Here is a 12,953-nt window from a genome sequence, read left to right as displayed (position 1 = left end):
AACATGCCTAAATAGGAGAGCATAGAGCCCACTCGCGATTTGAACAGGGGTGTCAAACTCGATTGCATTTAGGGACACATCAGGGTTGTGTTTGACCTTGTGGGGTCCGGGGTTAGGTGGGCGTGGCTGGGGTGGGCGTGGCCAGCTCAATGTCACTCAACCACAAGGCTCCGTTTTCGGTTACGGCGGGCTCCTGCAAGCTCTCTGCCAACGAAAACGGAACCCGGGCGAGCTTCATCACGGCCGAAAACGGAGACTCGCGCGGCCCTCCCAAGCTCCATTTTCACTGTCAGAATTGTTGCCTTGTGTAGGCCCCGCAACAAGAACGTCCGGCCATCTCCTTCCTACCTGGAGGAAAGGTTCACTGATGCCCGCAATTGTGTTATTCGGACAATATCTAGCCACCACCAGGTTGCGCAATACTCCGGCCAGCTGAGGAACAAACTGCGGAGGAGAAACAAAGACAAGGAGAAGGTCAGGACGGTGACGTCCTTCCCAAGAAGGGGGTTTCCCATCGTCCACAGCCAGGGACCTCCTGCGTGCTGGAAATATCTATGGAGCCATGTGGTCTATGTAGTCCAATGCAGTGAGACATGTGCAGATCTGTCAATTGGGGAAACAAAACAGCCACTTCACAACCACATGACCCAACCTAGAAGAAACCCATCAGGACTAGATTCGGCAGTCCAGTTGCATTTCAAAGGTGACGGCGCCTCTTTTGAAGGCAGCAAAGTCCATATTTTGGACAGAGAGGACCGCTGGTTTGAAAGAGGGGTCCTAGAGGACACCGAGGTCCAAATTGAACACCCCTCTTTCAACAGAGGGGGGAGGGATGCGACCTCATCTGTCTCCGGTTTACAACACAGTCCTTTCAACGGTTCCAAGAAGGCTCCATACTTATTTTCACCACTCGGGTGACCCCGGAGGACACAGACAAACCTCCAGGAGGCCTCAACGACTCTCTAAAAAGGATGCAAACGACCAGCTGTCTGCAAGGAGGATAAATCCTTCCGTGCCCCACCCTCCAGGCAGAGCTGAAGAAGCTTCTTTGGATGAGAAGCAAAACGTCTTCAAAAGAAAAACCGGAAAGTCCAGTTGCCTCTTGAGAAAAAAAATGCACCTTTCATTTAAAGGTATCACATTCTGTCGATAGCTTCCAGAAGAGACTGGACGGCCACTTGCCAGAAACGTTATTAGGGTCTCTGGCTTGAGCAGGGGGTTAGGCTAGATGACCTCCCAGGTCCCTTCCAACTCCGTGATTCTGTGGTTATCTGCCATTACCTTGGAGAAATGTTTGAGGGCCTGCGCGCTTTTTTCACACATCTCCGCAATTAATATAATGGTGCTGTACAGGATGCCTGGAAAACAATGAGATTGCTCAGGTTTGAGTTCTGAGTCTCATTCAATTGTTCTTCCCAATAGCTCTGTTTCTTCCGTTCCCTCTTCCTTCCCTTCGTAACCTTTTCTCCCTCTTTTCCCTAACCTTTTCCTGAACTTTTCTCTTTTTCTAGATCTTTTCCCTAACCTTTTCCTGAACTTTTCTCTTTTTCTAGATCTTTTCCCTAACCTTTTCCTGAACTTTTCTCTTTTTCTCGATCTTTTCCCTAACCTTTTCCTGAACTTTTCTCTTTTTCTCGATCTTTTCCCTTTCCTGAACTTTTCTCTTTTTCTCGATCTTTTCCCTAACCTTTTCCTGAACTTTTCTCTTTTTCTCGATCTTTTCCCTAACCTTTTCCTGAACTTTTCTCTTTTCTCGATCTTTTCCCTAACCTTTTCCTGAACTTTTCTCTTTTTCTCGATCTTTTCCCTAACCTTTTCCTGAACTTTTCTCTTTTTCTCGATCTTTTCCCTAACCTTTTCCTGAACTTTTCTCTTTTTCTCGATCTTTTACCTAACCTTTTCCTGAACTTTTCTCTTTTTCTCGATCTTTTCCCTAACCTTTTCCTGAACTTTTCTCTTTTTCTCGATCTTTTCCCTAACTTTTTCCTGAACTTTTCTCTTTTTCTCGATCTTTTCCCTTTCCTGAACTTTTCTCTTTTTCTCGATCTTTTCCCTAACCTTTTCCTGAACTTTTCTCTTTTTCTCGATCTTTTCCCTAACCTTTTCCTGAACTTTTCTCTTTTCTCGATCTTTTCCCTAACCTTTTCCTGAACTTTTCTCTTTTTCTCGATCTTTTCCCTAACCTTTTCCTGAACTTTTCTCTTTTTCTCGATCTTTTCCCTAACCTTTTCCTGAACTTTTCTCTTTTTCTCGATCTTTTCCCTAACCCTTTCTTGATCTTTTCTCTTTTTCTTGATCTTTTCCCTAACCTTTTCCTGAACTTTTCTCTTTTTCTCGATCTTTTCCCTAACATTTTCCTGATCTTTTCTTTTTCTTGATCTTTTCCCTAACATTTTCTTTATCTTTTTCCTATTTTTTTGTCTTTTCTCTTTTTCTCAATCTTTTCCCTAACCTTTTCTTGATCGTTTCTCTTTTTCTCAATCTTTTCCCTAACCTTTTCTTGATCTTTTCTCTTTTTCTCGATCTTTTCTCAAACTTTTCATGATTTTTTTCTTAACCTTCTCGATCTTTTCTCTTTTTCTCAATCTTTTCCCTAACCTTTTCCTGATCTTTTCTCTTTTTCTTGATCTTTTTCCGAACCTTTATTCAATTTTTCTCCTGACCTGTTCTTGATATTTTCCCTAATCTTCTCTCCATTTTTCTCTAACTATGTCTCAATTTTTTCCCAATCTTTTTCTTGATTTTTTTTTCCTCCAACCTTTGCTTGATCTTTTCCCTGGACCATTTTGCAATCTTTTCCCTTAACTCTTTCTCAATCTTTCTCGTAGAGTTTTCCCAATCCTTCCGTTGCACATTTTAGCCATGAAATCAGTTTGCACGTTCACTTTCTTGGTGCAAGTAAACGAATGGATCTCCCTACAAACAGGAATAGTGCACCTCACTAATTTTGCCCACCCACCTCCAACTCAAAAACCATCCCACTCACTCTGAATTTGTTCATTCAACAGTTGCTCTCCTAGTGGTATGAACATATCTACTAGAGAGGGTACTTTCCGGGTGATATGTACAGCACAGACCACGGCCTAGAAACAGAGGGTTCATAAAAAGGAATTATTATTATTATTATTATTATTATTATTATTATTATTATTATTATTATTATTATTATTATTATTAACAAGCCGATAACCCGGCATTGCCTGGGTATTTATTTATAGGGGGGAAATATCCGGACCAAACACAATTTCTAATTTTGGATTGTCCCCCTTACTAGAGGGAGCCGCCTTGTGGAATATTGTGAAGCTGTTACCATGGCAACTCCACTGTGCTGTACAGTAGAAGCCATTTTAAGGCACAACAGGCTGTATCTCAACAGAACACACACCCCGAGGGATTTTAGGGGTGTTACCGCCACAGTATTTTTCTCCAGAGAGTAAGTCAAGTCTGTGTCCCAAGTTTGATTGAATTTGCTCGAGGTGTTCCAGAGGTATGCTGAACACACACAAACACACACACTTTTGAGAAAAGGGTCAGGGCCTCTGAACATGTGCAGAAAATTTGCCAGAGTGATGCCATGTGGTCTCCTACTCCTCTGAGTACATGGGAAGAGGTCCCAACTACAACTTGGAATAACAAGGATGTTTGAGGGACCCACTTACCCACAAATTGGAGAATACAGATTGTCTTCGGCTTATGACCAACATTGAGCCCAAAATTTCCATCGCTAAGCAAGACAATTGTTAAGCGAATTTTGCCCCTTTTTACGACCATTCTTGCTGCAGTTGTTAAGTGAACCACTGCAGTTGTTAAGTTAATAAGTGAATCTGGCTTCTCCATGGACATTGGTCGCCAGAAGGTCGCAAAAGGGGATCACATGACCCCGGGACACTGCAACCATCATAAATATGAGTCAATTGCCAAGTGCCTGGATTGCAATCACGTGACCAAGGGGAAGCTGCAACGGTCGTTAAGTGTGAAAAACACTCATAAGTCACTTTTTTCACTGCTGTTGTAACTTCGGTTTCTAAACAAAAAGATATAGATCAAGAACTATCTATAAATACGGATTTTGGATAGCGGCTTGTAAAAAAAAGTGCTAAAACATGCTTAAATTGCCATTCTATAGCAGTACAGTAGAAGCCATTTTAAGGCACAACAAGCTGCATCTTAACAGAACACACACCCAGAGAAGTTTTAGGAATATCTGACCCCCACAGTATTTTTTTAAAAAAATCAAGCCGTGGAAATCTTAGGGTTGAACAATCGGACGAAACTGGAGCACCCAAACTGTTTTTAATTACAGGTAGTCCTCAAGTTACGACCACAATGGTGCCCAAAATGTATGTTGCGAAGTGCAACATTTGTTAAGTTTGCCCCGTTTTCTCACTTTTCTTGCCACCGTTGTTAAATGAATCACGGCCGTTGTTACATTAGTAACACGGCTGTGAAGAGAATCAGGAGTTTCTGTTGACTTTGCTTGCCAGAAAGTCACCAAAATAGGAACCACGTGCCGAGCATTAGAAGCTGTAACGGTTGTTAAGTGTGAAAAACGGATCTTGGACTTTTTTTATTTGCTGCCGTCATAACTTTGAAAGGTCACTAAATGAGCTGTTGTAACTCCAGGACTAGCTGTTCGGTGAAACCCAGAAAGTACCTCCGTGGCGTCTCACCTTCCTTCGCACGGTGTGCTGGCCAGTTTTTGCCAGCTGCTGCACTTCCTGAGCCAAATCCTGGAGCATGGCCGCCGAGCCGAGTGAGCCCAGGGTGCTGAGTGCCAATCCTTGCACCCAGGAGTTGCTGTGCAGCAGGTCACTTGCAGGTAAGAAGAGAAGGAGGGAAAAGAGGCATATTTAGAATAGAATAACTGAGTCGGAAGGGACCTCGGAGGTCTTCTAGTCCAACCCCCCTGTAGGAAACCCTACACCACAAATAGTTGCCCAACCTCTTCTTAAAAACTTCCAGTGTTGGAGCATTCACAACTTCCAGTGGCAAGTTGTTCCACTGGTTAATTGTTCTCACATTTAGGAAATTCCTCCTTAGTTCTAACTTGCTTCTCTCCTGGATTAGTTTCCATACATTGCTTTTTGTCCTGCCCTCAGGTACTTTGGAGAATAATATAAGAAATCTGTTCTTCCACATGCCACATGCTAAGACTTATTAATATTTTGCCCGTTTGTTTTCTAATAATTTTTAGAAAACCCGCATTTTAATGTATAGTTTTATTATATTGGTTTTATTTGAGTTAGATAAATGGACCCGGTGTTCTTGTAATAACAGCATACCCGTGTTTCTCAACCTGGCGTAGCCCCTTTAAGAGGAGGGGACTTCAACTCCCAGAATTCCCCAGCCAGCCAGCATGAATTCTGGGAGTTGAAGTCCCCTCCTCTTAAAGGGGCTACGCCAGGTTGAGAAACACTGAAATAAACTATATTGGATTTATTTTAGTATGTTCCTGATGGTATTTCTTTTTTTAAATTGCCATTTTATTATTTAATGTTGATAGTCATTGATTAAACATAAATAAATTTAGAATTGTCATTGTCTGTCTGTCTGTCTATCTATCTATCCATCCATCCCCCCTCTCTTTCTCTGTGTATGTATCTATCTGTATATCATATATATCATCTATCTATCATCTATCTATCATCTATCTATCAATCTATCAATCTCTATCATCTATCTATCTATCTGTCTGTCTGTCTGTCTGTCTCTATCTCTATCTATCTATCTATCTATCTATCTATCTATCTATCTATCTATCATCTAGCTAGCTATCATATATTTATCTACCTACCTGCCTGCCTGCCTGCCTGCCTATCTGTCTGTCTGTCTGTCTATCATCTATCATCCATTTATCTATCATCTAGCTATCTAGCTATCATCCATTTATCTATCATCTAGCTATCTAGCTATCATCCATTTATTGATCATCTCTCTCTCTTTCTCTCTTTCTCTCTCTCTCTCTCTCATTAACTATATCTACTTGCACTCCTCAACATACAACCAGTCATGGAGTGGCCGTCGAAAGTTACAATGGAACCCCACCCAAGGACCCTTAGAACCCCATGCTGAAGGTCTGATGGTTGCCCTCTCACCCCCACGCACAAGCCATTTTGACTTTTTTGACCACATCCTCCAGACGCCCCTCCAACCCGGTGCCCTGCTCACACGTTCCACTAAACCAATCTTTAACCGCCATTAGAAGCCCCGCCCTCCCGGCTGGGTTGGCCCAACCCACAAGGCTGCCCAGCCGCGATGGCTGGGTCGGCGCCCCCTTGAATAGCTTGAAATAGATCTATACTAGTCTCCCTTTATTTATTTATCAGCACAAATGCAACACAAATGTAACAAAGGCAACATAAAAAAAAATATGGTTTTCTGCCTGGATGGTCTCCTGGAGTGAGCCGAAAGACAGAAACGGGAAGAAGTGTGCTCCCTCCCATATTTGGGCATACCAGGGGTTGTGACATAATACATGTATGTATGTATGTATGTATGTATGTATGTATGTATGTATCTACATGGCGGCTTAGCGGGATTGCAGGGTGCTGCTGATCACCCAAATCGCCTTCGGATCTTGCAGATCTCCTGTAGAAATCCACTCTCTTTCGATAGCCCACCCATTGTTAATCCACTACGTGGATCGATTTTGAGATCTTAGATCTGATCTCAAGTCCATTAGGGGAAAGGGACACACACACACACACACACGGACACGGACACGGACACACACGGACACGGACACGCCCCCCTCACTTCTTGATGCTATTGGTCAGGAGAAGGTGAGTGTCCTGCTTCTCGTCCAATAGGAGGGCAGCCCCGAGGTAGCCAATCCGCTTCTCGTGGAGTCGGGCAGAGGCGATGAGTTTCAAGCACTCCATCTGGGTGGGGCGACAGGAAGAAGAGGACTGACTGCTTTTTTTCCCCACCATGCTCTGCAGCGGCGTTCAGCTGGGGGCATGCTGGGAAATCAAAATGGCGGCTTCCAAAATGGCCACCGAGGAAGGGCGATATTTTTTACGCTTCACGCATCCGAAAGCAAAAGTTATTTTTTGGCTCTTCCCCAATTTGCAGGCACGTAATATTATTTATAAATACTTCATTGAATTCTTACAAAATCACCGGTAGTCCTCAACTCCATCGCTAAGTGAGACGGTTGTTAAGCGAGTTCGGCTCCGTTTTACCACCGTTCTTGCCGCCTGCTTGTCGTTAAGCGAATTGTTGCCGTTGTTAAGTTAGTCACACGGGTGTTACACGACTCTGGCTTCCCCGTTGACACGGTTGGTCCGAAGGTCGCAAAAGGGGAACGCGTGACCCCACCCGGGACGCTGCAACCGTTGTAAATGCGAGTCAGTTGCCAAGCATCTGAATTTGGATCCCGGGGGCCACGGGGCTGCTGCAATGGTCGTTAAGTGTGAAAAACGGCCATCAGGTACTGTTCTCAGTGCCGTCGTAGCTTTGGATCACGTGGCCGTTGGTTAAGCGGAATTTTGGCCCCATTTTGCCACCTTTCTTGCCACGGTTGTTAAGCAAATCCCAGCAGTTTAAGTTAACCACACGGCCGTTAAATGAATCTGCCTTCCCCTGCTTGTCAGGAGGTCGTAAAAGGGAGAATCCCGTGATCCCAGGACACTGAAACCCGTTATAAACGTGAACCCGTCGCCCAGCATCGGAATTCTGCATCCCGCAGCCATGGGGATGTGGCAACGGTTGTATGGGCGAACAACGGTCGTAAGTCCCTTTCCCCGGGGCTGTCGTCGCTTTGAACGGTCGTTAAACGGACCGTGGTAAGTCGAGGACTAGCTGTTACATACCTGTCCGAAGTGGGCAGGATAGCCCAACATATAGATGTACAGTAGTTTCGCCAAATTGGAGGCGCGGTTCCCCGATTCATCGCCTCGAAAAGCGCTCCTTATTTTCGCGCTTTCCCGTTGCACCAATTCGCGTTCTTCGGCCTGCGTCCGGGCACTCCGGATGGTCCGGATGAGGACCGGTAAGGTGAGCGGACCCTCGGACATCCTAAACAAGAAAGGAAAGATGGGACAAGGAATCCTTTGTCAGGATTTAGTCGAAATTCCTTGTCTTCTTTGCATGATGTGAATTTTTTTTCACACCCCGCCACCCCAAAAATGCATCTTTAGAACTCAGGACCGAAGACCGAACCCATCGTCTTAGGCGCATCGGAGTTACCAAATGCAGAATTTGGGTTGGGGATTGGGGATCGGCCCCACAAAACTTTTCAGTCTGAATTTTGCACCGCCATTTCTCTTCCAGACCCCCGAAACCTGGTTTGCGTTAACCCGGGTGAGGGTTTACCGGATCGTCTGAACCCGGCTTAGGTTTGTTCCTTCGTGATTGACTCTAACTACAGCCAATGAGGTTGATTTCAGAATTCCTTAAATGGATGAATTGAAGTAGAATCAATTGCCTTGATGACTTTTGAGACGGGTGGACTTCAATTCCCAGAATTCCTCAGCCAAGGAATTCTGGGAATCGATGTTCATTCTGGGAGTTGAAGTCCAGTCCAACCATCTTCAAAGTTGCCAAGATAAAGAAATATTGTGTTAAATAGTCTATATTCTATTCTATTCCTGTATTCTATATTCTATTATATTCTATTCTGTTCCTATATTCTATATTCTATTTCTACATTCTATTCTATTCTGTCCTGTCCTGTTCTGTTCTATTCATACATTCTATTCTATTCTATTCTATTCCTATATTCTATTCTATTCCTATATTCTATTTCTATTCCTATATTCTATTTCTTCTATTTCTATTCTATATTCTATTCTATTCTGTTCCTATATTCTACATTCTATTTCTATATTCTATTCTATTCCTATATTCTATTTCTATTTCTATTCTATTCTATTCCTATATTCTATTGCTAGTCTATATTCTATTCTATTCTGTTCCTATATTCTATATTCTATTTCTATATTCTATTCTATTCCTATATTCTATATTCTATATACTATTCTATTCTACTTTACTTTAATTCAAACTTTTATACCGCCCCCTCTCCCAAAAGGGACTCTATTCTATTCCTATATTCTATTTCTTCTATTTCTATTCTATATTCTATTCTGTTCTGTTCCTATATTCTATATTCTATTTCTATATTCTATTCTATTCCTATATTCTATATTCTATTCTATTCTAATCTATTCCTATATTCTATTTCTTCTATTTCTATTCTATATTCTATTCTATTCTGTTCCTATATTCTATTTCTATATTCTATTCTATTCCTATATTCTATTTCTATTCTATTCTATATTCTATTGTATTCTATTCCTATATTCTATTTCTTCTATTTCTATTCTATTCTGTTCCTATATTCTATATTCTATTTCTATATTCTATTCTATTCTATTCCTATATTCTATTTCTATTCTATTCTATATTCTATTGTATTATATTCCTATATTCTATTTCTTCTATTTCTATTCTATATTCTATTCTATTCTGTTCCTATATTCTATTTCTATATTCTATTCTATTCCTATATTCTATTTCTATTCTATATTCTATTGTATTCTATTCCTATATTCTATTTCTTCTATTTCTATTCTATTCTGTTCCTATATTCTATATTCTATTTCTATATTCTATTCTATTCCTATATTCTATTTCTATTCTATTCTATATTCTATTGTATTCTATTCCTATATTCTATTTCTTCTATTTCTATTCTATTCTGTTCCTATATTCTATATTCTATTTCTATATTCTATTCTATTCCTATATTCTATTTCTATTCTATATTCTATTCTATTCTGTTCCTATATTCTACATTCTATTTCTATATTCTATTCTATTCCTATATTCTATATTCTATTCTATTGAGAGGGGGAGGGAGGGGGAGAGAGAGAGAGAAAGAGAAAGAGAGAAAGAGGCTGATTTTATTCACAGGCCAATTGAATGGATGACATGTCCTCTCGCTGAAGTCCGTGAACATCACAGGATGTTCCTCCAGGCTTCCCACCTTGGCAACTTTTAAGACTTGTGGACTTCAGCTCCCAAAATAAAAATCAACAGAGTCGATAGGGATCTTGGAGGTCATCTAGTCCAACTCCCTGCCCAAGCAGGAGACCCTACACCATTTCTGACAGACGGCAGTCCAGTCTCTTCTTGAAAGCCTCCAGGGATGAAGCTCCCACAACTTCCGAAGGCAACTTCTGTCCCATCGGTGGATTGTTCTCACTGTCAGAACATTTCTCCTTATTTCCAGGTTGAATCTCTCTCCTTGTTCAGTTCCCATCCATTATTCCCAACTCAGGAAGCTCAAACTTCTCAAGGAGCTGCTGATATAGTTCTACAGAGGAATGATGGAGTCTGTTCATCTTCCCCCCTGTAACTGTCTTGGTTTGGCTCTGCAGCCCAACAAGACAGGCAGGGACTTCAGAGAAGAATCAGAATTGCAGGGGGAAAAAAACAATTACAGTCAACCTGCCTTTCGTTGAAGATCTGTACGCTGCACAAGTCAAACAGAGGGCCATGAAAATATTTACAGACCCCCTCGAACCTTGGACATCAATTGTTTCAACTCCTACCCCCAAAACGACGCTATAGAGCACTGCACACCAAAACAATTAAGACACAAAGACAGTTCCCCCCCCCCCGAGTGCCATCACTCTGCTAAACAAATAATTCCCTCCCCGCTGTCACACCATTTACTGAGGCTGCATTGCTGTTACTACTAGTCTTCTCGTCGTTCCCATCACCCATCTCCTCCCACTTAGGACTGCAGGACTGTGACTTCACTGCTTGTATCCTTACGATGGATATGAATATTGATTGTTTCCTGATTGCTTATTTGTTCCCGATGACTATTTTTAAGTGTTGTACCTTATGATTCTTGATGAATGTATCTTGTCTTTTTATGTACACTGAGAGCATATGCACCAAAGACAAATTACTTGTGTGTCCAACCACATTTGGCCAATAAAGAATTCTATTCTATTCTACTCTATTCTTCTATTCCTATAGTCTATATTCTATTTCTACATTCTATTCTATTCCTATATTCTATTTCTACATTCTATTCTATTCCTATTCCTATTCTATTCTATTTTATTCCTATAGTCTATAGTCTATTCTATATTCTATTCCATTCCATTCCATTACTATAGTCTAGTCTATATTCTATATTCTATTTCTGTATTCTATTTCTACACTCTATTCTGTTCTAATTCTAATTCTATTCCATTCCTATATTCTATATTCTATTTCTACATTCTATTCTGTTCTATTCTATTCCTATTCCTATTCTATTCTATTCCGATATATTCCATTCCATTCCATTCCATTCCATTCTATTACTATAGTCCTATATTCTATATTCTATTTCTGTATTCTATTTCTACACTCTATTCTGTTCTAATTCTATTCCATTCCTATATTCTATATTCTATTTCTACATTCTATTCTATTCCTATATTCTATTTCTACATTCTATTCTATTCCTATTCTATTCTATTTTATTCCTATAGTCTATAGTCTATTCTATATTCCATTCCATTCCATTCCATTCCATTCTATTCTATTACTATAGTCTAGTCTATATTCTATATTCTATTTCTGTATTCTATTTCTACATTCTATTCTGTTCTATTCTATTCCTATTCCTATTCTATTCTATTCCGATATATTCCATTCTATTCCATTCCATTCCATTCCTTGTCTGGCCTTCCTCAGCTAGTTTGCAGATTCCCACCCACCCCCCACCCCACCCCTTTCTAAAATCACAGCTGCCAATTCGGAATCTTTGACTGAGCAGGCATACATGAAAACAGTTTTAAAAACTTTTTTTTTTTAAAAAAAAAGTTGATTTAGGATAATATCTTTGATTCCTTCTCGTAGGCGGTCCCCTCGCCAGCGTGGGTTCAACCAGGACTCCAGGCAGCTGAAACAAAATGCTAATTATTATGATGAGTTTGAACCCCATGCAAACAAAGCTGCCTAATTTATTTATTTATTTTTTGGCTTCTTGGTTTGTTTGTTTTTGCACCTTCTCACCCCAAATAAGTTCTGTTTCTGCTTTGCTCCTTGCTTGAAGGAACCGGAAGCCTTCCCAAGTCCCCCGGCATCAGAAACTATGATCTTTGCTTTGTGAAACCTTAAACTCTTCAATGGATTCTCATTTCAATGCCTGCTTCTTCTTGGACGGACTTCCACCCCATTCAAGCCCCCGAGGGCTCTAACTCCCAATTTTGATCCTTCTGCTTCTTTCCCATCCGGAGGATTGGAAAGGGGGGGGGGGGGAAAGGACCCTTGCAAAATTAATTTGCAAATTAGATTAGATCACTGAACGTTGGGAGTTGCTTGAAACTTTTGTCTCTTTCTTTCTCTCTGTCTCTCTCTGTCTCTCTCTCTCTTTTCATTACTTCTTGTTACCCTGCAAATATTCCGTCACCTGTCCAGAAGAGAAGACCTCCCCTTGGCCTTCTTCCGTTCCCTGGAAAAGCAGGAAAACAGCAGCTGGGAATTCCTTCTCTCTCTGCCTCTGCTTCCGATCCCAGTTAACTTTCTCGCAGTTCCGGATAGGTTTCAATCTTGGCAGGTGAGCTAACCTGAGTTTGGAGACAGGTAGTTTGTCCCTGGGCGCCCTCTGTTGGACAAAGGATGCGAGACACGCGAGGGAGGCTTCATATTTACAGATGACAGATTAACAGGGTTGGAAGGGACCTTATGGGTCATCTAGTCCAACCCTCTGCCCAAGCAGGAGACCCTGCACCATTTCTGACAAATGGCAGTCCAATCTCTTCTTGAAAGCCTCAAGGGATGCCTTTAAAGCCGTATGGGTCATCCACAACAATTTTGAAGATGGGTGGACTTCAACTCCCAGGATCCCCCAGCCAACGGGGGAAATCTAGCATTTGAAGTCCATCCATCTTCGAGTCGTCAAGTTTAGATATTTCAACTGCTTTAAAGCCCTTCCTAACACA

At 41.4% G+C, this 12,953-nt stretch overlaps 1 protein-coding gene across 1 annotated transcript in view; it reads right to left on the bottom strand.

Annotated features, from left to right (window-relative positions):
* The window catches only part of LOC309381710 (AP-1 complex subunit gamma-1-like), a gene marked incomplete at its 3' end in the record, with an annotated part of 30,267 nt that extends 17,653 nt beyond the window's left edge, over positions 1-12,614 (bottom strand). The window contains exons 1-7 of the mRNA XM_081932997.1: positions 12,422-12,614; positions 7,815-8,019; positions 6,757-6,881; positions 4,671-4,812; positions 2,987-3,083; positions 1,282-1,358; positions 349-444 (exon numbers count right to left, since the gene is read on the bottom strand). Of these exons, the coding sequence (XP_081789123.1) occupies positions 349-444; positions 1,282-1,358; positions 2,987-3,083; positions 4,671-4,812; positions 6,757-6,881; positions 7,815-8,018 (741 nt within the window). The 5' untranslated portion in view covers position 8,019; positions 12,422-12,614. The remainder of the gene's footprint in view (positions 1-348; positions 445-1,281; positions 1,359-2,986; positions 3,084-4,670; positions 4,813-6,756; positions 6,882-7,814; positions 8,020-12,421) is intronic.
* Between the last annotated feature and the right edge of the window lie 339 nt (positions 12,615-12,953).

This window comes from Natrix helvetica (assembly GCF_964273705.1).
Source record: "Natrix helvetica genome assembly, chromosome: Z".
Taxonomy (NCBI): Eukaryota; Metazoa; Chordata; class Lepidosauria; order Squamata; family Natricidae; genus Natrix; species Natrix helvetica.
This window is presented reverse-complemented; position numbering and strand designations above follow the sequence as displayed.